This window comes from Xenopus tropicalis, chromosome 4 (assembly GCF_000004195.4).
Source record: "Xenopus tropicalis strain Nigerian chromosome 4, UCB_Xtro_10.0, whole genome shotgun sequence".
Classification (NCBI taxonomy): domain Eukaryota; kingdom Metazoa; phylum Chordata; class Amphibia; order Anura; family Pipidae; genus Xenopus; species Xenopus tropicalis.
This window is the reverse complement of record NC_030680.2, coordinates 30,300,814-30,326,616: the sequence shown is the minus strand read 5'-3', so window position 1 is coordinate 30,326,616 and position 25,803 is coordinate 30,300,814. Positions and strand designations below refer to the sequence as shown.

The window sequence follows — 25,803 nt, the reverse complement described above, 5'->3', positions numbered from 1 at the left end:
GAGGTCCCTGCCCCGTAGAGCTTACAATCTATATGGGAGGGGTAACTAACAGACACAAATGGGCAAATGTAGGTGCTGTAGGTCACAGTGGGTGACATTACAATATAAGTGCCAGTTCATTAATCTCTTCTCTTGTTTGCTATTCCCTTCATTCACATTTAGCACTGCATGTATGACGTGTGCAACTCCGACCATGCAGAAAATGCTCTGTGCATGTGGCTATCTGCGTATGTCATAGACTGCGGACACAGAGGAGTGGAGCTACAGAATTGGAGAAATCGAGTTTGCGGTAATTAAAAAGAAAATCCTCTTTATATTATACACAGGGAAACAAAAAAGCAAATATATTTAAATATTTCCAAATGGTGGAGCGGACCAAAAAGTAGACTTTTGGCAAATTGTAACATCTCATCAATGGGCATGGCCAGGGTAGCTTTAGACATGAGTGGTTAAAATTTTAAATTCATGATGACTTAAATTCATTCATGATGAGTTACATTTCTAGCTTTAAAGGAAAACTATACTACCTAAATGAATACTTGAACCAACAGACAGTCTATATCTTATAAAGTGGCCTAATACAGAATCTTACCAAACTGGAATATATTTATATATATCTATATCAGTAAATATTGTCCTTTTACATTATTCCCTTGAGCCACCATTTAGTGATGGGCTGTGTGCTCCCTCAGAGATCAGCTGACAGGGCGGCCCTTAGTAACTAAAATGGCAGTTTTCTTTTTAGATTACACAATGGCACATATCACTAAAAAGTATATTTTGATGAAAATGGTTTATTTAGATAAAGCACTGGTTTACATATTAGCTGTTTTATGCAGTATAAAGACCTATATTGTTTAGTTCCTATTTGAGGAAATATTAAATGTTCTTCTGTCAAGTTGCATATGTGCATCTAATCCTAATCATCTGTATATTCTTTGCAGAATGTTACTTTATGATGGTTTGCTACAGGCATTTTATTTGTATTAGAGCTAAAAGATTTCGGTGATTTTGTGTCTTACCCATCATCATTTGTACTTCAATTCTAAAACTTGCTGATTATGCAGTAGATCTCTTACAGATCCTATAAAGACTTGTCCTGAGACCATGGTGTTCAGCTACAGCCCAAAGCCCTGCAACATTAGTTGTGCTTCTTTGTCTGAGCCTGACCCTTTGTGCAAAGTACCCCATATTCCATTAGAGGGCTGTACATGCCCAGAAGGAACCTTTATGACACCCAATGAGAAGTGCGTGATGCCTGAGAAATGTCCCTGCAATTACAAAGGCCGTAGTGTACCCCCCGACGAAGCAATTAAAGTGGATGAAATCCTGTGGTAAGGTTTTATATACAAACAGCATCTGATTTTGTCTTACTGTCTTGTAGAAGTGGGGGCAAGTAACTCTTGAAAGGAATGACTATAGTTGATGTATAACAGGTATAGAAGTGTGGTATGGTACCTATAGTAATTAAGAGCTGAATAACTCTTGAAAGGGACTAAGGTTATGGGATGGGTTTGAGATAGTGTCCACAGTAACAATGTGGTTAAAAGCCAATGTAAAGTTACAGTTATCGAATATAGCAGGTGTAGTGAAGAGAATGAATCAGGTGTAGAAACATCACCGGCATGCACTCAACGGACTCCAGGACAGCGGTTGTAAAACTTCAAAAAGGCTTTATTCAAGGATCCAGACCTGACACGTTTCGTGTGTTGCCACACGTATTCATAGGTATATTGTATTCATAGGTATATTGTATTCATAGGTATATTGTATTCATAGGTATATTGTATTCATAGGTATATTGTACCTATGAATACGTGTGGCAACACACAAAACGCGTCAGGTCTGGATCCTTGAATAAAGCCTTTTTGAAGTTTTACAACCGCTGTCCTGGAGTCTGTTGAGTGCATGCCGGTGATGTTTCTACACCTGATTTGAGGTCGTGTTTTCCCTTGCTGCGGGTCTGGGGCATTACACCCGGGCCACTGAGAGCAAGCGGTGAGTGTATATCTAACCGTTCACAACTGTACGTAGTATATTAACTGCACTTATATGAAGACTGAATACCTACAAAGCGAGAGGTTCGGGACATAAGCACCCTGACCTGCAGTCTAATTTGGTGAGCGTTTGGCTTGTTATAAGAAACCATTAAATTTAAGCTTAGGTTTATAGTTCACCACTACATAAGTATATAAGTGAATAGGAACGACTGGGAGCCTCCAGACAAACAGAGTGTAGTGAAGAGATTGTACATGTAATAGTGGAAACGTTTCCACCTGAGGAAGGAATGTGGCTGTGGAATAATCTGCAGAGTATGGCAAGGTCCATCCCATTCGTTCGAGAAGGAATCTGTTTATATCAGCTTTGCCCAGCCTGTGACTCTTTAGTTATTGTCGAACAGCAATGCCTAATCAAACCCCAGACCCACCACCACTGAAAATGGCTCTCTCCAGTTGAAGTAAATCTGCTGTAATATACAAACATGAAACAAGTTGATGCAACACAAGTAATAATGTTTTCTGTTCTATGATACACTCACACATAACAATTGTTATTATTTTTTTTTACAGTAAATGTGCACGAGGGAAACTCCATTGTCCTAAAGCTTTTAGTATGGGAGATGGTAGGTGAAAGCTAAAAAATCTTTTTATTCCATGATTATGAACTTTATTACTCTGGTACTTAAATACAGGTATGGGACCTGTTATCCAGAATGCTCAGGACCTGGGGTTTTCCGGATAAGGGATCTTTCCGTAATTTGGATCTCCATAACTTAAGTCTGCTAAAAATCATTAAAATATGGAATAAACCCAATAGGCTTGTTTTGCCTCCAATAAGGGGTAATTATATCTTAGTTGGGATCAAGTACAGGTATTGTTTTATTATGACAGAGAAAAGGGAATCATTTAATCATTAAATAAACCCAATAGGGCTGTTCTGCCCCCAATAAGGGGTAATTATATCTTAGTTGGGATCAAGTACAGGTACTGTTTTATTATGACAGAGAAAAGGGAATCATTTAACCATTAAATAAACCCAATAGGGCTGTTCTGCCCCAATAAGGGATAATTATATCTTAGTTGGGATCAAGTACAGGTACTGTTTTATTATTACAGAGAAAAAGGAATCATTTAACCATGAAATAAACCCAATAGGGCTGTTCTGTCCCAATAAGGGGTAATTATATCTTAGTTGGGATCAAGTACAGGTACTGTTTTATTATTACAGAGAAAAGGGAATCATTTAACCATTAAATAAACCCAATAGGGCTGTTCTGCCCCAATAAGGGGTAATTATATCTTAGTTGGGATTAAGTACAAGGTACTGTTTTATTATTACAGTGAAAAAGAAAATCATTTTATAAAATTAAAATGATTTGCTTATAATGGAGTCTATGGGAGATGGCCTTTCTGTAATTCGGAACTTTCTGGATAACAGGTGTCCGGATAAGGGATCCCATACCTGTACATAAAAAAAACATTTTCACCTAGAGTATTCACTGCTGGTGGCAAGTGGTGGTCTATATGGGGAGTAAGCTTACATCTGTGACATGACATGTGCATGAGTATAAAGGTGAACAGGGTGAAGGCACACAGAGCTACTAGTAGCAGCTACTTGTTGTGGCTACTAAAAAAGACAATGCTGATTATTTACTGATAATTGTCTCTACGTGTGTTTTAGCAGGGGCAATTCTCAGTATTGTCTATGGCAGGGGATTTTCTGGAGTTTAGTAGCCATGACAAATACTACTACTACTGCTACTAGTAGCCCAGTGTCAGGGCCGGATCTAGGGGTAGGCAGAAGAGGCAGCTGTCTAGGGCGCAACGATTGGGGGGCACCAGCCTCTCCTGCCTACCCCTAGTTAAGTTTTGCGGCGCGCCGCTTCGAATCGCGCCGCGCCCCCCCACCCCCGTGCTTGAACTGCGCATGCGCGTCAAAACACACAAGGGGGGGGGGGGGTGCGAAGTACCGGTGCAGGGCCGAGGTAGCCGACTGGGTTGCCTAGGGCGCCCGGTCGGCTCGGCCCGCCCCTGCCCAGTGTGTCTTCATCCTAAAGGAGACGTGCCATGAAGAACAGTTGCATCAGTTGTAGGCAACTTTTATAATGAATAGTGTACCCCCTATTGTAAAATTTAGGTAATGGAACTCTAAGATGACTTCTAGAATCATGTGACACACATGCCATCACTAAGCACTGATTATAACTGATGACATCACTAAGCACCATTTATAAGGATATTATGTATAGGATATTTATGGCTCTCGTGTATTGTAAGGATATTATGTACAGGATATCCGTCGCTCTTGTGTATTATATACATTATATCTACAAAATATTATATACATGTACAGTATTTTATGCTGAGTTCTCATAAATACACAAATGGTTTCAATACAAACTTCAACCTTCTCTCAGGTACTTTCATAAATATATTTTCACTGTATTATATATTTTTGAAACTATCCAAGGCTCATTAATCAATATAAGTGGGTGCCTTATACATCAGCAAAAAAGCCATGCTGTATTTGTTATTCCATGGGCTGGGTAACTACCAGTCATGCAATGGAAAACTCTTGGCATGCTGAGAAATATTGGTGCCAGCGGGCCTCATAATTAAGGCCTAACTTGTGATGGAAAGCTGAAGCAACATAAGGTTCAGCTCCGATTACCAGTTCAAGTGAAAAAAGCCTCCATAGCAGTAACCCTATCAACCAATCAGGACACTTACTTTCAATATTCTGAGTGAATTATGTGTCATTACACAAACAAACAGACGCAAACATGTAGACAGGCACACACATTTTATTATTGTTATGAGCCATCCATCATTTAATAGTGATGGGCAAAATAATTCGCCAGGAATGGATTCGCGGCGAATTTCCATGTTTTGACATTGAGGTTTTTTTGCACGAAACGGGCGACAAATTCATCATGCTCGTCCAAAGGATTGACACGAACGGCAAAAGAATTGTCACGAGTGTCAATTCTTTTGATGCTCGTGCCAATTCTTTTGACGAGCGAGATAATTCTTTTTTCAACGAATTGTCTCTCATCAAAAGAATTGTCTCGCTCATTAAAAGAATTGTCTCTCTCATCAAAAGAATTGTCTCTCATCAAAAGAATTGTTGCGCATCAAATGTATTGTCGTGCATCAAAAGAATTGTCTCGCGTGACAATTTTTTTGACGTGCAACTTTTTTCACCATTTTGCTAATCTTTTGAAAGATTTGCGAATTTTTCTGCAAAGCGAAACGGGACAGATTCGCTCATCACTATCATTTAACAGTAATATAACATTTGACTCATTTTTTACTCTTTGTTTTTACTTTTGCAGCATGTGACCTGCCAATGTATTATTTTGACTGTGAGACTGCCGGCCCAAATGCAGTTGGATCAGAGTGCCAGAAAAGTTGTAAGACACAGGACATGCAGTGTGTAAGGCAAACGTTTGAAATTCATTGCTTCTCAGAAATCAGTGGTAAAAATCCTACTAGCGTATGAATGTAACCCCAAGGTGCAGTATTTTAAAAGGCACACAGTAAATACATATAGCTTCAGGTATTTATTCCATGCCATATTTGTCATGTACCTGTACACCTGTGTATATACCTGTACACCAAAAAGGCTTCTCCACCTGAACTTGTCCCATTGATCTTAATTGCAGATCAAAAGGTGGAAAGATACGCTTTTCTGACAAAGTCACCAAACAAGCAAACCTTTCCCTGATATGCCACCTTGAGGTGGAAGATTTCAGCAATTGTGATACATGGCATTAAGTTAGGTTTAAAGACTTTAGTCAAGCTTTATACTATACTTTATACTATATTTTTACTCTATTTTTAAGTGTTAAAATGAAAGAATATACACATTATAGTGTGTTATTCAGAAGGTGTTTGAAAAGGTGCAGTAGGTTAAATCAAACCCTGGCATTTTGTCTTTCTTTTCAGTACAGCAAGGAATGTGTGTCAGGATGTGTCTGTCCTAGCGGTTTAGTTTGGAATGACGACGGCGACTGTATTTTACCAAGCCAATGCCCCTGTGTATATGAAGGAAAATTTTATGAGACAGGAGTGAGCATTGATATACCCTGCAACACATGGTAGGAAACGTATGGTTATTAACAAGAGCTTCATATCTAAGCATGAAATGTGTTAGGCCATATCTGTAAGGTGTTAATTATGGTTTAAATGGATTGAAATAAATTTCAATTTCAGTGGTATTTGAGACTTTTTCTTAGTTGCTTTATCACTCAGTCATCACTAGGGGGGGTGTTCTCTTTATGCCACATATCACAGTGTTTACTTTTCAGATTACTTTTTTCTTTTTTGGGTTTGAATTCCTTTTTGGTGCATATCTAAGCAGCCTTGATTCATAAATGAAATGACTGTATGCCATGCAATGAACATTCACAGTGTCATTATATGAAATTTATTGTTTGTTCTTCTCTTTACCCACTAGCACATGCAAGAACAGAACCTGGCATTGTACAGAAAACCTCTGCCCGCAAACTTGCACAGTATACGGGAATGGGCACTACTCCACCTTTGATGGATCCCGATTTGACTTCAGTGGGGAATGTGATTATATCTTAGCCCAGGTGAACCCTTTCTACTCTCACTTTGGGAATATTCTAAACCAGTTATTTGAAAAGAAATATATGCATTACGTTTCTTTATATATTAAAAGGGCACCTTCAAATATTCCTGCAGAAGTATTATTCTTTATATAACACCAACATATTCTACAGGGTTGTAAATTCTACATTCTCTGTCCCAATGAAGCTTAAAATCTAGTCCCTATCTCACACTATGGTAAATATTTTCTGGAAATTAACCAGATTTTGTTGGAAACTTCCACAAGCACAGAAGGAACATATAAAACTCTTGCTGGCTGGAATTGAAGCTAAGTCCCCAGCCTTCAGGGCTGGATTTCCAAATTGGCCGCCCCAAGGCCGCCCCCGGTCGCACGCCCCTCCCCCCCCCCAGAGTGCGCATGCACATATAACTTAGCAAATTACCAAGGAGCAGCACTAGTCAGGCAGCCCCCCAATGCAGAAAAACTAAGTGCAGGGGGGTGGCATCCACCAGGCTTCCTCGGGGTGCCACATACATACATACCCTCAAAACACCCCTGGGGTCTCCAAATAAATTCATGAATAGATATAGATGCACACTTACCTCCTGCATCCAAACTTCCTTTCACTTAGGCAGATGCACCGTATGACCTTGGGTCTGGGTTACATAGTTATATAGGGTTGAAAAAAGACCAGAGTCCATCAAGTTCAACCCTTCCAAGTAAACCCAGCACACACAACTTATACTTACCAATCTATATACTCACATATATCAAGTAGGGACTGAATGAAAAGGGCCATATCAGGAAGATATCTGCTTATTTGATGACCACACCAAACAAAGGGATCTTAAGATGAATAACTAGTTCTCTCAGCAGAATTGAAAGCGTACTGCCAAACAGAGCCTCCTGTAGTCTACCAGTCCACACTGGGCTACCAAATAACCAATCACAGCCTTTATTAGTCACCTCCTAGGAACTTTTTCCATGCTTGCATTGCTCCCCGACTTTTTTATATTTAAATATTGCTCACAGGTAAAAAAGTTTGGGGACCTTGTCTCTACATAAACTACAATACACAGGAATAGATTGACTCCATAGACTAAAAAAACCATGATCCTATAGATATGCACATTTGGTCTCAGATTTGGTATATGTAAATTGTAACATAACGTACCTGTAGATGATTTTCTCTCTCTAACGCTAAAACAGCATCTTGATGTGCAAGAATCTTCATATTTTATAATAAATAGTTGCTAACAAAAAGCATTAGCAAAGGCCTAGGAAAGTAGCTGGTTAGTTAAGTACTACCTTACTACAAACACCAAACAATAGTGATGAGTGAATCTGTGCCGTTTCGCTTCACCAAAAAATTCACGAAACAACATTAAAATTTGCGAAACCGCACCCATTTTGACGTGACCGTGCCCATTTTGACAAGACTGCTCCCAATTTAACAGGATAGCTGGTCTCCAGATAAGGGATCTTATACCAGTACTTATACATATGTGCATAGATGCTTTTCTCTTTTATAATTTAATATTTTCTTTTCCCAAAGGACTTTTGCCCTGGCAATGAAAATGCAGGGAGCTTCCGAATCATCACCGAAAATATTGTATGCGGAGAGGCTGAATCCATCTGTTCTCTTGGCATCAAGATCATCTTAAAGGTGAGTTTTAGTCTGTATGGTCAGTGTATATATAGCCTTCTATTGTACAGCAATACAGAATATGTTGGCACTTAATAAATGTGTGTTAAAAAACACATAATAAAAAAAACCCCAAATGAAAAGTTGCTTAAGTAAGACCAGTAAGACCATTTATAACATACTACAATTTAGTAAAAAATACATAAATAACAGAAAATACCTTTTATTGATATTACACTCAGAGCAGTAATGAGTATTCATTTTTGCACTGGTTTGGCCACTTGCATCCATGTTTTTCGTTGCATCTTTGGGAATTTTTTAAAATTTTGGAAATTTCTCTTACATTCTGAGGGGAAAAAATTTTGTTTTAAGCAGGGAAAATTCTTAAATGAAGTCTCTACATCACTGGATCTTATAGTATTTCCATGATATCATACCTCAACGGTAGTACAAGAGTAGTGAATTAACTTTTTTTATGACACAAAATACATTTGTTTAGCACACGGAACAAAGAAAGTTTATTTTTCCAGTCTTGTTTATTTCTTTGAGAAAATTATCTTCAGCCTAATTAATTGTCTTGGTGATGTGGCGCCAAATTAACCTGATGCAACATTGTCTTCCCAAATTGTACTGCTGGTTCACACCAATGATATGAGTTAGTCATAAATAGAGATGTAGCGAACTGTTCGCCGGCGAACATATTCGCGTGGACATCGGGTGTTCGCGAACGCGTATGTTTGGGTTTGCGCCGCGTTTTCCGTCACGTTTTTTATCGTCGCAAAAGTATTGTTCAGTACGCCGCACAAGTCACACATGGCGTTTTTCCGCAAATCCCGTTTTCATGGTGTTTAGCGCGACATAGCAAAAAAGCCGCGTATTTTCGCTAGAATAGCTTGCGTTTTTTGCGCAACTCTGTGCCAACAAAGTATTTTTCAGAGAAGTTTTTGCCCTTGATCCCCCTCCTGCATGTCACTGTCCAGGTCGTGGCACCCTTTAAACAACTTTAAAATCAGTTTTCTGGCCAGAAATGGCTTTTCTAGGTTTTAAAGTTCGCCTTCCCATTGAAGTCTATGGGGTTACATAGTTACATAGTTACATAGTTACATAGGGTTGAAAAAAGACCATTGTCCATCAAGTTCAACCCATCCGAGTAAACCCAGCACACAACCTATACTAACCAATCTATACACTCACATACATAAACTATATATATACAACCAGTAATACTAACTGTAGATATTAGTATCACAATAGCCTTGGATATTCTGCTTGTTCAAAAACTCATCCAGGCCCCTCTTAAAGGCATTAACAGAGTCTGCCATTACCACATCACTAGGAAGGGCATTCCATAACCTCACTGCCCTCACCGTGAAAAACCACCTACGCTGCTTCAAATGGAAGCTCTGTTCCTCTAATCTATAGGGGTGACCTCTGGTGCGTTGATTGTTTTTATGGGAAAAAAGAACATCCCCCAACTGCCTATAATCCCCTCTAATGTACTTGTACAGAGTAATCATGTCCCCTCGCAAGCGCCTCTTTTCCAGAGAAAACAACCCCAACCTCGACAGTCTCACCTCATAGCTTAAATCTTCCATCCCCTTTACCAGTTTAGTTGCAGTCTCTGCACTCTCTCCAGCTCATTAATATCCTTCTTAAGGACTGGAGCCCAAAACTGCACTGCATACTCAAGGTGAGGCCTTACCAGGGACCTATAAAGCGGCAAAAATATGTTCTCATCCCTTGAGTCAATGCCCTTTTTTATACAAGACAGCACTTTATTTGCTGTAGTAGCCACAGAATGACACTGCCTGGAATTAGACAACTTGTGATCTACAAAAACCCCTAGATCCTTCTCCATTAAGGATACCCCCAACACACTACCATTCAGTAGATAGTTTGCGTTTATATTATTCCTACCAAAGTGCATAACTTTGCACTTGTCAACATTGAACCTCATTTTCCAGTTTGCTGCCCAGTTTTCCAATTTGGTCAAATCGCTCTGCAAAGCGGCAGCATCCTGCATGGAACTTATAGTTTTGCACAATTTAGTGTCATCAGCAAAAATAGAAACAGTACTCTCTATGCCCACCTCCAGGTCATTAATAAACAAGTTAAAAAGCAAACTTGTTCGCGAATATTCGCGGGTTTTGGCGTAAGTTCGCGAACTTTTTTTTTTAGGTTCGCTACATCCCTAGTCAGAAAGTCAGAAAGTCTATTGACTTTGATGCATTATGCACATTTTTGAGAAATTTTGGCGAAAATTAAGCGAAATTGGACGGATTTGCCAGTCACTACTGAATTTCATGTAAAATTTGTCCAAGTATTCCTTCAGCTTGACTGCTGCCATTTCTTGACTATGTACTAAAGTTATTCAATCACTGTGTTTAATCATGCAGAATGCAACAATCGAACTCTTTGAAGGTCGGGCGGAAGAATCTAAAAGAGAATCTAACAATAGCAATTTCTATACGATAGATATAATTGGACTTTTCATTGTGTTGAAAACCACTGATGGTCTCACCTTCATGTGGGACCAGAAAACCACAGCTATTGTCCAACTTTCCCAGTCATTTCAGGTAAGAAAATACAGGAACATGTATAAAAAAAATAGATAATATATCAATGCATTTTAGACCCTTAAATTCCCTGCCAGATTACTGACCCCTAGCCATCTTCTACTGTATAAATAAACACATTTTCAAACGGAACCTAACTTATACTCTTTATGCTTAAACCTGGTCTTATAGTGGCATCAGGATTAACCCTGTTGATTCAGCACACTACCTTGGGGTAATCAGTAACTTACCCCATTGCTTCTCTAGTTATATTAATACAATGGTCAATAACTGTCCCTTTGGCATTAACAATAGAGCAAAACTCCATTTGTTGCTCAAGCAAATACTAAAGCACTCATCCATACCATTATTATATCCAGTCTAGACTATAGAAAATTTCTACTGACAAGCATCTCATTACTTTCAAAGCCAACAGTATAGGCCTGTAAAACCGCAGTCAGCTATGATTATTACAATTATTATTATGTGCTTGTGTACCTACACTAATGCATTCTCCACTGTAGAAAACTTGCCAAAGTGCTCCAGCCCAAGACCCTCAGTTCAGGGGAGCAGGCAAGTCTTATGGTTTTTTGGCCAAATGACACTTAATCAATCATAAGCTTACAAGCCTTTCTTTTTTACTTTTTAGTTGGGCCATTTGTAGGTCCTTAAAGTGCCCTACACCCACCTTATGTCTTCATGTCTGCTTAAGGTCCTCATACGCGGACAGACTGTAGCTGCCGATATCGGTCCCTTGGACCGATTTGTGTAGGGGCAGAAACGAGGGGCCTGGCCGACCGATATCTGGCCTGAAATTGGGCAGATATCGATCGGCCAGGTTAGAAAATTCAGTCTGATCGGGGGCCGCATCGGCTCGTTGCCACCAATATAATTTGATCGTTTGGCCCCAGGGCCAATTATTCTTTTTTTTCACTACACGTTCCCCGATATGGCCCACCCGTAGGTGGGGATATCGGGTGCAGATGGGGACCTTTACCCAGGGTCTTGCCTTTCCTTAGGCTTGGGGCAAATCCAAAGTGGGGAAAGATCACTGACCTGTAAATCTCAGAGGAAGCTCTGTTCGTTTACAAAAGTGCGTTAAAATTAGTTGCACAATTTATATACAAATGTAACACCAAATATGTTAACACCAGTTTACTAAATGGCGACAAATATCATTTTGCAATTATTCTGGCGCAAAATATGTGATCGGCAGTTATCGCATTCGGTAGAAAATAGGCAACGTACTAATTAACACCAGGTTTACTATGCAGCAAAATGGTCTAAAGACAAAATTGTTGCTCAAATATTTGCACAAAATGAACTCCTCCATGTAGTGGTGTTAAACTATTTTTTTCCAGAAAATTCTCAAGGGGACAGGAAATATCCCATAATACACTATTTTTTACCAATCATTCTTCTTCATTTGGTTGTAATTGGCTAGATTAAACTGTGTATTTATATGATGCAAACAATTGGTGAAACTGGTTTATATTTGTTTATCTAATTGTATTGATGGGGGTACAGCTTGTGACTGGATGGATTATGAATACATGTTTGATTGGGTAAAATGTGTTTATTATATTGTTGATGGTATTTTCACCATTACTTATAAAGTTTATCAGTTTTGAAGATGCATGTCTGGCCATAAATGTGTCAGTAAAAATAAACACTATAAAATAAGACTATTTTATAGCAGAAATATTTGAAAACTCATTTTGTCGAAACTCACTAAAATTAATGCCAACGTAAATTAGTACGTCTGTGTAGTTAACGCAAATGATTGCAGTGATTTCCATGTGAATAGCTGTTTAGTAAACTTTGACGCCGTTAATATTCTGCCGCAAGAATCTATTCTACAATAACCTGCGGAAAGACATAGACGGTTTTATGACGGTTTAGTTAATGGATGCCTATGTATTTTTAAATAGGTTTTTAATTGCTTCTCTGACTTTTTTTTAAATCCCACTGCATTTTGCAAATGATCAAAACGATTTTAAGAAATGTAGATCTTGGGCCTCACTTTATTTTAACAACAACAATAATAATATCTTACATTTTGCGTTGTTGCTTTTTTTCCTTCTCAGGGACGCGTTTGTGGACTCTGTGGGAACTTTGATGGCCTCTCAGTCAATGACTTTACTTCCTCGTGGCAGTCCTTGGAGGAGAATGAGAACGTGTTTGCAGACAGCTGGAAAGTGACGCCGAGTTGTAACAGCGGCATACGGGAAAACACTTGTTTGACAAACCCCTTTAAGTTCCCCTGGGCTCAAAAACACTGCAGCTTAATTAAAAGTGAAGTCTTTGCTCCCTGTCATGCAAAGGTAACACAACCTTTCAACTTGTATAGGAACCGAGCTACACACATTTTTTATTGTTACATAGTTACATAGGGTTGAAAAAAGACCAGAGTACATCAAGTTCAACAAAAAATTGACACAACGAGTGCGATGCAAGCGGGGCTTAGCTCCTGTGTGTTTATTCAAAGCATAGCAGCAACCAATTTTTTGCTGGACTGTGCTAGGAGTGCCGACACTCTGGGCTGTGCACCGAGTACTAATAACTGGAGGAGGTAAGGGTGTGCTGGTTGAACTTTATTTGTCCATCAAGTTCAACTCTTCCAAGTAAACCCAGCACACACAAACCTATACTGGGTAAAATATAAAATATATATAGAAATATATAGAAAGAAATATGCATTAAAAAATGTAGATGTAGCCCAAGACATGATTTGATCAAGTAGGTGCTTAGTTTACATAAATGCTACATGGTACCTTCTGTCCTCCATGTATGCTGCCTTAAAGCTTTATATACATTTTATAATTTGAATGTCGCTTTGTTTTGGGGGGGGGGGGTAGGGTTGAATAAATGACTTTGGTTGTGGCATGACTTCCATCCCAAAAAGTGTCTGGGGCAAGTAATGCCCAACGTATTTATATTCTCCTGATTCTCCTGTCCTGCACATTCTATGCAACATTTATAGAAAAGTATATAAAGTATATACTAGTTCCTATGAAATAAGCAATATAGACCTGTGTTCACGACAAGTCCAATAACTGGAGGTAAAAATGTATTTCACTAAGTTGAGCTAGAGCTTTATCCTATGGTAAGAACTCTGGTGCCATGTTCAGTTTGAGGGTGCCATAAATAATGTATGCTATGTAATGTAATTCAGCTCAACATTTTGGGATCAGTGAGGACTTATGTAAAGGGACAGATAAGAGCGATATTGAAATCTCCTGCTCCCCATCCAATCAGAATTTGCCCCCCCTCCCAACTTTGTGTAATCTGAGCTACCAGTAACTAGAACTGCAACATGGAAGTCACCGAGACCAAGCTAAAATGGCAGCTGCTATCTTAATCAAACAGAGAAAGCTTCTAGGGCTCTTTACTCAGGTATGGTAAATCTTTCTGCAGAATAAATATAGCATTCTAGCTTGCATTAATGTGGCAAATCTATTGGCAGTCAAATGCCAAAATGCCTTTCCTTCTCCTTTAATGTACATTATGTTTCCTTGCAGGTTGATCCGATCCCATATTATGATTCCTGTGTCACTGACTCTTGCAGTTGTAATAATGGAGGCGATTGTGAGTGCCTGTGCACCTCTATAGCAGCCTACGCTTCTGCCTGCAGGAGAAGCAACATCTGCATTGCATGGAGGACTCCAGACATTTGCCGTAGGGTGACCCTACATTTTCTCTCCATAACAATTTTTATCTTAATTAATAGACATCATTAATGTACAAAAGGTAATGATGATTAATGATTCTATGTTATTATATTGCAGCTGTATTCTGTGATTACTATAACAAGGATGGAAGGTGTGAATGGCACTATCAGCCTTGTGGTGCTCCTTGCCTGGTAACTTGCAGAAATCCCATGGGAAAGTGTGATAATGATACCCAGCACCTTGAAGGTATGTATTACATAATCTAAATAACAGCAGAAGAACCTATAATGCTTTAATATTGGGGGTGTAAAACCAGGACTTCAGTGAAGGAAGCAGATACTGTATTTTGAGTTAAATGCACAGATTCATCTTTATGCTAAAAGCTAATCTACAGATCTGATATAATATCATGTGATTGGTTAACTGGATATTTAGGCCAAACAACTTGTAACATAATGTAAATTATACAGATTGAGCAGGTTTTACTAAAGCATATGATGAACATAGTTAAATCTTTTTGCCAGTTGAAAGGAATGAATGTGTGCTGTATGGGTTATAGTTATCAATAAAGTTAGTTACATCGGTATAAAATTAAAAAAAAAAAAAACACGTATTGAAACATAATGATTACTGATGGGCAAACCTGTCCCTCTTCAGTTTGCAGGAAAAAATCACGAAACAGCAAAAACTTGAGAAACGCATTCAATTTAATAGGCGGTTTTTCACAGTGACTTTTTCCAAGCTCCATGACTTTTACAATACATTGTACAGAGTCTATGAGCGAAACCTGGAGAAAATTTTTGCCCATGATAGTAATTATATTAAAAATGTAAATTCACACATTACTATAATTGTGTATCTACCAATTTTAATACAACAGAGTAAAAGCAAACAGAAAACTGCTAATTAATGTGTTATTTATGGTTATTAAGATGGCCATATTCTGGTTTGGTGTCAGCGGTGTGCAACCAGTCTCCTCACTGATACATCTCTGTAAAGTGGCCATACATGTTTAAGGTCACACGTTTATAGTCACCATCCTATTGTTCTAGAGTCATTCAAAACAACATTGTTCAAAACAATAGTTCCAATAATTGGGACTAGAGGTAAAGTAGGTTATGGCTCCCATTTACTTTCTGATCTGCCCTTGCAAAATAGATTCTCCAAAATGGTGTATCTGCAGATTACATTTTTTGTCAGATCCCATGCCATCTGATAGGTCCATATGGGTGAGCAGTATGGCAGAAATCAACCAAACTGCTGAACAAAACTGGTGCATGTATGGCTAGCTTAATTATTGGCACTGTGTCTCTTTCTAGATGCACTTCTAACTTAACATCTTAAAGATCTATATAAAATATTTTAGTACACTATGGGGCACATATAGGAACGTCATAACCCCAAACCATGCAAGAGTTCCCCAACGCTTAAAACCTACCAAGCTTTATATTTTTTTGGTCACGTTAAAGAAAAACCCGAGTTGCACAAACTAAGCTAATTGGATAAGAACCCACAAGACAGTTTGGGAATAGTTATTGCAAAATAGCCAAAATAGGATAAAGTCAAAAAACTATAAAGAAAAATTCAAACAAAAGTTCAAACATGCAAACTCAGCCCTCTAGTGACCAAAAGAGGGAAGCATGTACAAAGCCTGACGCGTTTCATGCTAATCCAGCACTTAATCATAGGCTCAGAGCAAATTATTATTTGTTCCCAGTTTGGGAATTGTAATGGGTGTAATTTTTCAGCAGGCATGGATTTTAGATTCTAAAATCCAAATGGGTTTCTCCCTTATAATAAACCAAAAACAAATTACCCGCAAAGATAATACATTTCAGTCTTGCTCTCTGAACAATGAATGCATGTTCTCTTCTATACCTATTCATAAAAATGGATTTATATTTTCTTCACTTTAAACCAGGATGCTACCCAACATGTAGTAATACTCATCCTTATTTTGACGAAAACACCAAACACTGTGTCCCAGTTTTGAATTGTACAACTTGGTATGTATCTGCTGAACTCATTTCAGTTTGTTTGTTCCATGAAAAATGACTAATATGTTATTTTACTGAATTCAAATTCTATGCTAAAAGTGTTTGTTGTATTTTTTTTTTCAAACTGAAAGTCAAAATTGGAAATAAAAAAAACTGAAAAATATATTGTTTGTGTAAATACAGTAAACTTCAATTTTACATACCCTAATTGAAAGTGTTCCCTAATTTTACATTGTTTTTTCCCACCAAAATATAATTCAAAATGCATTTGCTTGATTTAACATGTTTCTGGATGATAAAGCATTCTTTTCTGGTTCCCTGAAAAATGTAAAATGGGGGTTCAACTGTAGTCAATCCCCAAAAGTCAACGTTTTGTCGAGCAAACTTTTATAACAAAATCAACTTGGCCATGATTTAGGTAAGTTCATATTAGCTTTGCACACTGTTTGGGAGTGAATTTGGACAAGGTTTGCTCCAGGTTGTTGAAGTTTTCTGGACACTTGTGCACCTCACATGTCACCACAGATTCTGGATTAAGAGCAAATCTTTGACTGGGTCAATCTAAAACATTCACTTTTTTTTACCTTTGCCTTGTGTTTGGGATCATTGTCCTGATGAAAAAGAAACTGTTGCCTATTCTTCCATTTTTAAGCAACCTGAAACAAGTTGAATGTGCAAAACCCCTGACATTAATTCAATTATTATTGTAAAACTGAGGCGTTCAAGATTTATCCAATTAATCTGAACAACCTGAAATATATCTGTCTGGAAGGATAAACCACAATAACCGCTGAACAGTGTGCAGACTGGTAAATCCCTATATAATTCTTTTGTTATTGCTTCAAAAGGTGGTGCTTAAAAACACTGATGAGTAGGGATTGAAGACTTATCCAGAGAACATTCACATGTTGCATTAAAAACTAGTTTTATGCTCCATGTTTAGGGATCCATGTGAGCCACAGTCAAATAGAAAGTTTTGGAGAACAACGCAAGCATGAAAAAACTTCCTGGAGGTGCCAATGAGAGCTGTAATTGACCATAACCCCTATGTTAACTGGAAGCCTATAGAAGGCTCTGTTTGGCAATTACACTGGGTTTTTATGAAACCAAAACTTGCCTCCTAACCAGAAATTCAAAAATAAGCACCTGCTCTGAGGCCACTGGGAGCAACATCCAAGGGGTTGGGGAGCAACATGTTACTCGCGAGCCACTGGTTGGGGATCACTGCTTTAAAATAAAGGGAAGAGAGAGCAAAAGTTTAGGAAAAAGAATTGAATATAGGATCTATTTTTTTTTTGTATAAAAGGAGGGAATTGTTTAGAGGTCAAAATACTACTGACTCAAATTATGAACTCTCTTTGCTTTGTATTATATTAAAAACCAATTAAAATATATACATACCTCTATATAAATGAATGCATGTTGAAATTAGAAACAAGCCAGTTGTGAAAAAACTTGTAAAATTAAGGATTTGACACGTTGCCCTTTAAAGCCCTTGGCCACTTTTTAACTACATTGTTTAATCATGTGTTTAGGAGGATTGTGTGGCTGGTTGTATTTAATATATTTAATAACGGCAGATTTATCAAAATGGAAGATTAGAGCTCACTTTACAGAAATACCCACTTTCTAGTCATTCCTATAGAATTTTTAGACCGTAATTATCAAATGGTGAATTCTTTTATCCACTGAGTTTTTCTGAGTGATAATTTTTAATGTCATGACTTTCGAATCACCAATACGATATTATCGTGACTATTACGATTTTTTCGTAAGCATTTTCGTGACATTTTCGATCATCAGAAATTATCGTATCTAATCTGAATTTTACCCATTTCGGGATTTGAACTCGTACTTTGACGAATCTGCCCCTAAGGGGTAGATTTACTAATCCACGAACGGTCCGAAGGCGTCCAAATGCGTTTTTTCGTAATGATCAGTATTGTTGCGACTTTTTTCGTCGTTGTCGCGACTTTTTCATATGTCCCGCAATTTTTTCGTCGCCGTTGTGACTTTTTCTTCGCCGGCGTGAAAAAATCGGATTGGTTTTTCCACCGTTTACTATCGCTCAATACGAAAAAATCGCAAACAAAATAGTCACTCAAAATACAATAAAGTCGCGACAAAATTTGCGACGCAAAAGGCGCGACAAATATGAAAAAACGAAAAAAGACGAAAAAGTCTCAAAAATTTTCATTCCAATACGATTTTGTCTCTTTCGGGATTCGGATTCGTGGATTAGTAAATCTGCCCCTAAGAGTCATTGTTGAGTTAATTAAGCAGCAACTACAGATGGAGAGGACTTTATTTTGTCATTTAGCTCACTTTTTTATATGTGGATCAACAGTCCTTATCAGCTTAGATTAATTTTTGTGATTTATTTTTATTTTAACAGTGTTCCGGAAGAAAATCTTTGCAATGAAAGATCTGCAGGTAATTTCCACTATTTTACTTTATAAAAGATGACAACCATCGTGGTGATTCTGAATCATAAATTACCCTTAGATAGATGTTGTCACCTTCTGTAGTTTTAGCAACATTTAACAACGTTTAGTATCAATAAATGTACTAAGCATGCTGTTTATTATTCTACTGCCCCTCCCCAGAGTGCCTTTGCTGCCACGAGGGAAAGACATACCGCTTCTTACAGGAGATCTCTATAATCCTGGAGGGAAAAAGCTGTGTGATTGGATATTGTGGCGCTGATGGAGACATTATTTTGACATCCAACGTCTGTGGTGTCATTACCACAGTATCTACACCTGCACGTACAAGTATTCCAGGTACAATAAGCCAGAAAAAGTGCCAAAATACACTTCTTAGATTATCTAGGTGCAGCAGTATGAAATATACATAAATATCCCTTTTCTCCAGAGTCAGCAAAGATAGGCTTGTTAGGGTAATCAGAGCAATTTGTAAGGGCAAATCCAAAAAGCCTCCAATGGCTCAGCAGGTAAATGCACAACCAGTTCATTGTATAGTCTGGATCAGTTAGCCAAAATGCTTGAGACCTGGACTTTTCCAGACAAGAGATCTTTCCTACCATCTTATTTTCAGGAAAATGTGAATTATTTGCCTTAAATGGGCTTTATGGGAGATGGCCTTCCCATAATTCAGAGTTTTTTTATGGAAACAGGTTTCCAGATAAGGGATCCCATACCTGGACAGGGTTCAAACATGGACAAGTCCTTACTGCAGGGGTCCCCAACCTTTCTTACTCGTGAGCCACAGTGAAATGTAAAAAGACTTGGGAAGCAACACAAGCACCATAAAAGTTCATGGAGGTGCCAAATAAGGGCTACAATTGGCTATTAGGCAGCCTCTATGCACACTATCAGCTTACAGGGGGCTTTATTTGGGAGTAAATCTTGTTTTTATTCAACCAAAACTTGCCCCCAAGTCAGGAATTCAAAAATAACTACCTGGTTTGGGGGCAATGAGAGCAACATCCCAGGGGTTGGGGAGCAACATGTTGCCCCCGAGCCACTGGTTGGGGATCACTGCCTTACTGTAACCCCCTGCAAAAGTTTCTTTTAATTGTGCAACATTGGTACAGACTAAGCCCATTTACCATTTTTCAGGTTTTTGAAACCACAACGAAACTCATTTCCATGAATATCAGTCATTTATAAAAAAAAATCTGAATTGGAAAAGTATGAATTGGAATAAAAAATATAAAAACCGTGACTTTATTGTATTGTCACACAAATGTCAAAAAACCCTGAAACCGTCTAAAACCACCAAGAAAGATCTTCCAATTGTAAAAGGGACATCTGCCCATGACTTCTACATGATCTGGACAGGTTTTAGGTGGTGTATTTTTGCTTTCGGATTTGTAATAATAATAATAATAATAATAATAAATTGTAAAAAAATCATGCTTGCATCTTGAAAAAAAGTAAGTGTTAGGAAATGTCCCCCTTAGTGTTGTTTTTTGTACTGTGCCTTTTAGTTTATTTTTTAGTGTGCTGCTTAAAATAACTTATGTCTAATAAATCAAGTGTATAGGTTGGAAACTATTTTAGTTAATGTAGAACCATTGCCATCAATTTCTTTTTCCATGTCTTTTCTCCAACCAGGTCCTCCTTCTACAGGAAAGATACCAACCTCTCAAGTCTTGCTTACAAGCAAGGCAACTTCTACCACATCGGTTCCCATGAAAACCTCTACTGTGCATCCTGGGATTTCAAGAACCAGTGAGAGAACCACCCATATTACAACACCTTATCGGTATTCATTAACACAAAGCTTTGTGTCATTTACTAATTATTCCAGAATATTAATTACAACTAAGGGCGTTTCATCAGCAACTACCTCCTCATTGGAAAGAAAGAGTACATCCCCAAAAACACAAAAAACTTACAGCAGAACCAGTGTGCCTATCCATATACCTGTTACTACACAAAATATCACACCAACTGCCCCAGCAACAGAAAAGACATTTACCCTACTTACAACGGCTCCAGCAACAGAAAGGACATCTACCCTACTTACAACTGTCCCAGAACTAGGAAGCAAATCTACCCTACTTACAACTGTCCCAGGACTAAGAAGCAAATCTACCCTACTTACAACTGTCCCAGGACTAAGAAGCAAATCTACCCTACTTACGACTGTCCCAGGACTAAGAAGCAAATCTACCCTACTTACAACTGTCCCAGGACTAAGAAGCAAATCTACCCTACTTACAACTGCCCCAGCTTCAGGAAGTAAATCTACTCTACTTACAACTGCCCCAGCTTCAGGAAGCAAATCTACTCTACTTACAACAATTCCAAAAGTCTCTTCTAAAAGTGCCACTACGCATGCTATTTCATCCAATGCCACAACACCTTTGAAGACTACAGTAAAGGAACTGAGTGCAAAGACCAAGTTTCCATCTACAACAACTTTAGTCTCAAAAGAAAGAGAAAATGTTACACAACTATTTACAAGAAAAACATTAACAAGTGAGTAGATCTTGCATTGCCTTGTGGGTTGATACTGCAAATTTTACTACCATTTGGTTAGTGAATAAGCCCTATAATGCAATTTCATTTGCAAAATTGCCAAGGTCCATCCCTACTCCTCTCAATAATCCTTTCCCATTAAATGTAACTAGATTATTGGCAGGAATTCATAGTAGTCACCCCAAATTCTTAATATTACATTATTGTAACGGTGCACATACTGTACCCCAGCAGCCAGTTTCTACTATAGTTTCTACTAGTGATGAGTCAGGCATGGATTTGCAGCACATTTCCACATTTCGCCATTGGTGAATTGTTTCCCGAATTGTTTCCAAAAACAAGTTGCGGTCCAAAATGGGCGCGGTCGTGGCAAAATAGGAGCGTTCAAGTCAAAATGGTAGCAGTCACATCAAAATAGGCATGGTCGTGTCAAAAAAGATGCACGCATTTTGCGAATTTTCCTGTCGTTTCGCGAATTTTTTGGTGAAGTGAAATGGGACAGATTCGCACATCACCAGTTTCTACTTTATACCACAATTTTTTTTATACCCCGTCAAGTGTCTCTTTATCAAGCAATTCGGCAGTGACAACCTCTACATGTCTATCATGAGGGATGAAGGTGTAGAGGCTCTTAAGATGCAGAGGTATCAACAATATTCTGTAAGAAGGTAAAATGTGTTTTGCACAGACATTTAAGCTAGTAATAAAGTTAGATGAATGAAGGGATTAAAAGAGAAAGAAGTAGGAGGGTGGCAGTCTGTTTGGCAGTGAAACAGACAGGGACAGAAGCTGTTGGTAGGGAGTATTAGGTCCCGAGGAGGAACAGGGGAGCCCAGAGCAGGAACAGGAGACAGTCAGTACAGCCGGTGTAGAGTAGTTTGTAATCACCAAATAAAAAGAAAAGTTGGTTTCACAGTTGGGGCTTCCAAGTGTATTCTTTAATTTTACAATTACTGTATGTACTCAAGCACCCAAAATGTGCTGAAAAACTCACCCTCGGCTTATACTCAAGTTGGGTGCCATGGGTCCCTTCAGACTAGCACCCTCTGTCCTTTGTGTGCAAATTAGGCCACCTGTAACCAGACCCTCCAGTGCCTATTGTTTTTGTTGACCCTCTTCTCCGCTTACAGAGTTAGTTTACTGTTTTTCTTTGAAATATATGTTTAAAAACATATACCCCACTGATGCCTCATTTAATGTAATTTTATTGGTATTTATTTTGATTATTGGAACTTAGCAGTAGCTACTGCATTTCCCACCCTAGGCTTATACTCGAGTCAATACGTTTTACCAGTTTTCTTAGGTAAAATTAGGTACCTCGGTTTATATTCGGATCGGCTTATACTCGAGTATATACGGTAATAGAAACTCACTAATATAAGATGAAATTCCACATAGGGTCTTATCACACTGTCCACAAAAATAGCTACAGGACAACGTATAAAATTCGCTCCGAATTTTTTTATTTTTAGAAACTCACATAAACTCCTGAGAGTTTTTTGATTACATAAAAAAAAATTGATCAATGATGTATTTATTATAAGTTGATCATGGGAAAATTTCGAATTTTGTTTTGTTTTTATCCGACTTTCTGGAAAAATTTGAGAATTTTGGTGAAAGTTTTATGAAAGTTTGAGAATATATCGCCATTTTTCTGAAAAATAGTAACATTTAAACAGATATTCATTTCCATGAATCCTCTATGTTTTCCAACCAGGAGGTCCTCCAGTAATAATGTGTTTAAGTTCCCCTTGAAAGTGTGTGAAACAGAAAACAATAATATGTTAACTTATTCTTAAATTGTGTGTGTGAAAAATGCTTAACTTCCCCTTGAAAATGTGTCAAGGACAGGCTGTTACTGACTATTCTATTTCTTTGTGTTTTTTTGCAATAAAACATAAGACTTGGGAAAGGTTTAAAATACTGTGGTCTTTTGCAATACGGTATATTTATTGCATAACTATCTGCTGAACACTAGATGGCGATGATTTATAAAGAACTACATCTTGTCATTACAAAATCAAGCTTGATGAAATCTTGTTATTCAGTACAATTGAACAACATATACAATTGTAATTATACAATTAGAATATTTAATAAAGGTTTAAATAGATTCTATTTTTTTGTATTTTAGCTTCATCACCTCATGTTACAATACCAACAGCAGGTAAGTGAAAGTATTTAGCGGTTCACAAACTGTGAACAATACCCTGTGACCCTTCAAGGGAAAGGAAGAAATGCAATTGAATGGGGCAATATCAATGGTCATTTAGGGTGAAATATAGAATGGTCCAATATGGATAAAGCTTTAGCAGGAAAATGACTATAACTGTACTTTTAAATATCTGTCCTTCTTATAACTCATGTTGCAATATAGCATTCCCCGCTATAATACATCCCATTAACTATTCAGCTACCAGATGTCGCAATACACTATAAAATCCACTGCTACAGAGCATCCTATTAACTATTCAGCCACCAGATGTCACTATACAGTATAAAATCCACTGCTACAGAGCATTCCATTAACTATTCAGCCACCAGATGTCACTATACAGTATAAAATCCACTACTACAGAGCAGCCTATTAACTATTCAGCTACCAGATGTCACTATACAGTATAAAATCCACTGCTACAGAGCATTTCATTAACTATTCAGCCACCAGATGTCGCTATACGGTATCAAATCCACTGCTAAAGAGCATCCCATTACCTATTCAGCCACCAGATGTCGCTATACAGTATAGAATCCACTGCTACAGAGCATCCCATTAACTATTCAGCCACCAGATGTCACTATACAGAATAAAATCCACTGGTACAGAGCATCCCATTAACTATTAAGCCACCAGATGTTGCTATACAGTATAAAATCCACTGCTACAGAGCATCTCATTAACTATTCAGCCACCAGATGTCACTATACAGTATAGAATCCACTGTTACAGAGCATTCCATTAACTTTTCAGCCACCAGATGTCACTATTCAATATAATATCAACTGTTACATAGCATCCCATTAACTATTCAGCCACCAGATGTCACTATACAGTATAAAACCCACATCTATAGAGCATCCCATTAAGGGCTCTGGTACACGGGGAGATTAGTCGCCCGCGGCAAAACTCCCTGCTCGCGGGCGACTAATCTCCCCGAGTTGCCTTCCCCCTGCCATCCCACCGGGGAACATGTAAGTCGCCGGCGGGATGGCAGACGCGGCGGGGCGATTTCGGGAAATCGCCGAAAAAGCCTCGCGAGTCTTCTTCGGCGATTTGCGCAAAATCGCGCCGCCGCGTCTGCCATCCCGCCGGCGACTTACATGTTCGCCGGTGGGATGGCAGGGGGAAGGCAACTCGGGGAGATTAGTCGCCCGCGAGCAGGGAGTTTTGCCGCGGGCGACTAATCTCCCCGTGTACCAGAGCCCTAAGTATTCAGCCACAAGAATTCAATATACAATATATTATCGACTGCTACAGAGCATCTCATTAACTATTCAGCCACCAGATGTCACTATACAGTATAATATTGACTGCTACAGAGCATTCCATTAACTATTCAGCCACCAGATGTCACTATACAAAAGGGATCCCCAACCTTTCTTAATCGTGAGCCACAGTCAAATGTAAAAAGACTTGGGGAGCCACACAAGCATCATAAAAGTTCATGGAGGAGCCAAATAAGGGCTGTGATTGGCTATTAGGCAGCCTCTATGCACACTATCAGCTTACAAGAAGTTCACCTTAGAATAAATAATGCTGTTTTTATTATAGAACCTAGGCTATGCATGGCATACCAACAGAACCTTCCCCTCAATCTGCTTAAAGTCAAATGCCTGCTATTTCAGCTAATAATCAGTTATTTACAAATGAATTAATCCATTTTCTTTCAAAGGTGACTGCCAAATGATGACATATAATGAATATATAGCAAAGGGTGAATGCATCACACAGCAGAAGGTATCGGTCAGTTATTGCGCTGGACATTGCCCCACATTTGCTAGGTATGTAACAAGCCTTGTTTATTATCTGTAAAAAGACATCTCTAAAGACACTTCGTTTTCTACCAATGTGAGCCATGCACCCATGGTTATCCCTAATACATTACCATCTGCAAAAGCAAGCATTTATTGTAGGAATGCACTGAAATCTACTACAGGTATGGGATCCCTTATCCGGAAACATGTTATCCAGAAAGCCCTGAATTACGGAAAGCCTGTCTCCCATAGACTCCATTTTAATCAAATAATTCAGAATTTTAAAACTGATTTCCTTTTTCTCTGTAATAATAAAACAGTACCTTGTAATTGATCCCAACTAAGATATAAATAATACTTATCGGAGGCAAAACAATCCTATTGGGTTTAATTAATGTTTTATTGATTTTTTAGTAGACTTAAGGTATGGAGATC

The 25,803-nt window shown here is 38.3% G+C and overlaps 1 protein-coding gene across 1 annotated transcript in view; it reads left to right on the top strand.

Moving 5' to 3' along the window:
* Positions 1-25,803, top strand: part of LOC100493606 (mucin-5B-like) — a 104,751-nt gene that overhangs the window by 23,767 nt on the left and 55,181 nt on the right. The window contains exons 15-30 of the mRNA XM_031901319.1: positions 163-289; positions 1,082-1,334; positions 2,571-2,623; positions 5,336-5,436; positions 5,949-6,100; positions 6,460-6,598; positions 8,132-8,242; positions 10,618-10,797; positions 12,864-13,100; positions 14,298-14,454; positions 14,565-14,693; positions 16,369-16,453; positions 18,840-18,877; positions 19,051-19,227; positions 20,524-21,393; positions 23,528-23,560. Of these exons, the coding sequence (XP_031757179.1) occupies positions 163-289; positions 1,082-1,334; positions 2,571-2,623; positions 5,336-5,436; positions 5,949-6,100; positions 6,460-6,598; positions 8,132-8,242; positions 10,618-10,797; positions 12,864-13,100; positions 14,298-14,454; positions 14,565-14,693; positions 16,369-16,453; positions 18,840-18,877; positions 19,051-19,227; positions 20,524-21,393; positions 23,528-23,560 (2,842 nt within the window). The remainder of the gene's footprint in view (positions 1-162; positions 290-1,081; positions 1,335-2,570; positions 2,624-5,335; positions 5,437-5,948; positions 6,101-6,459; positions 6,599-8,131; positions 8,243-10,617; positions 10,798-12,863; positions 13,101-14,297; positions 14,455-14,564; positions 14,694-16,368; positions 16,454-18,839; positions 18,878-19,050; positions 19,228-20,523; positions 21,394-23,527; positions 23,561-25,803) is intronic.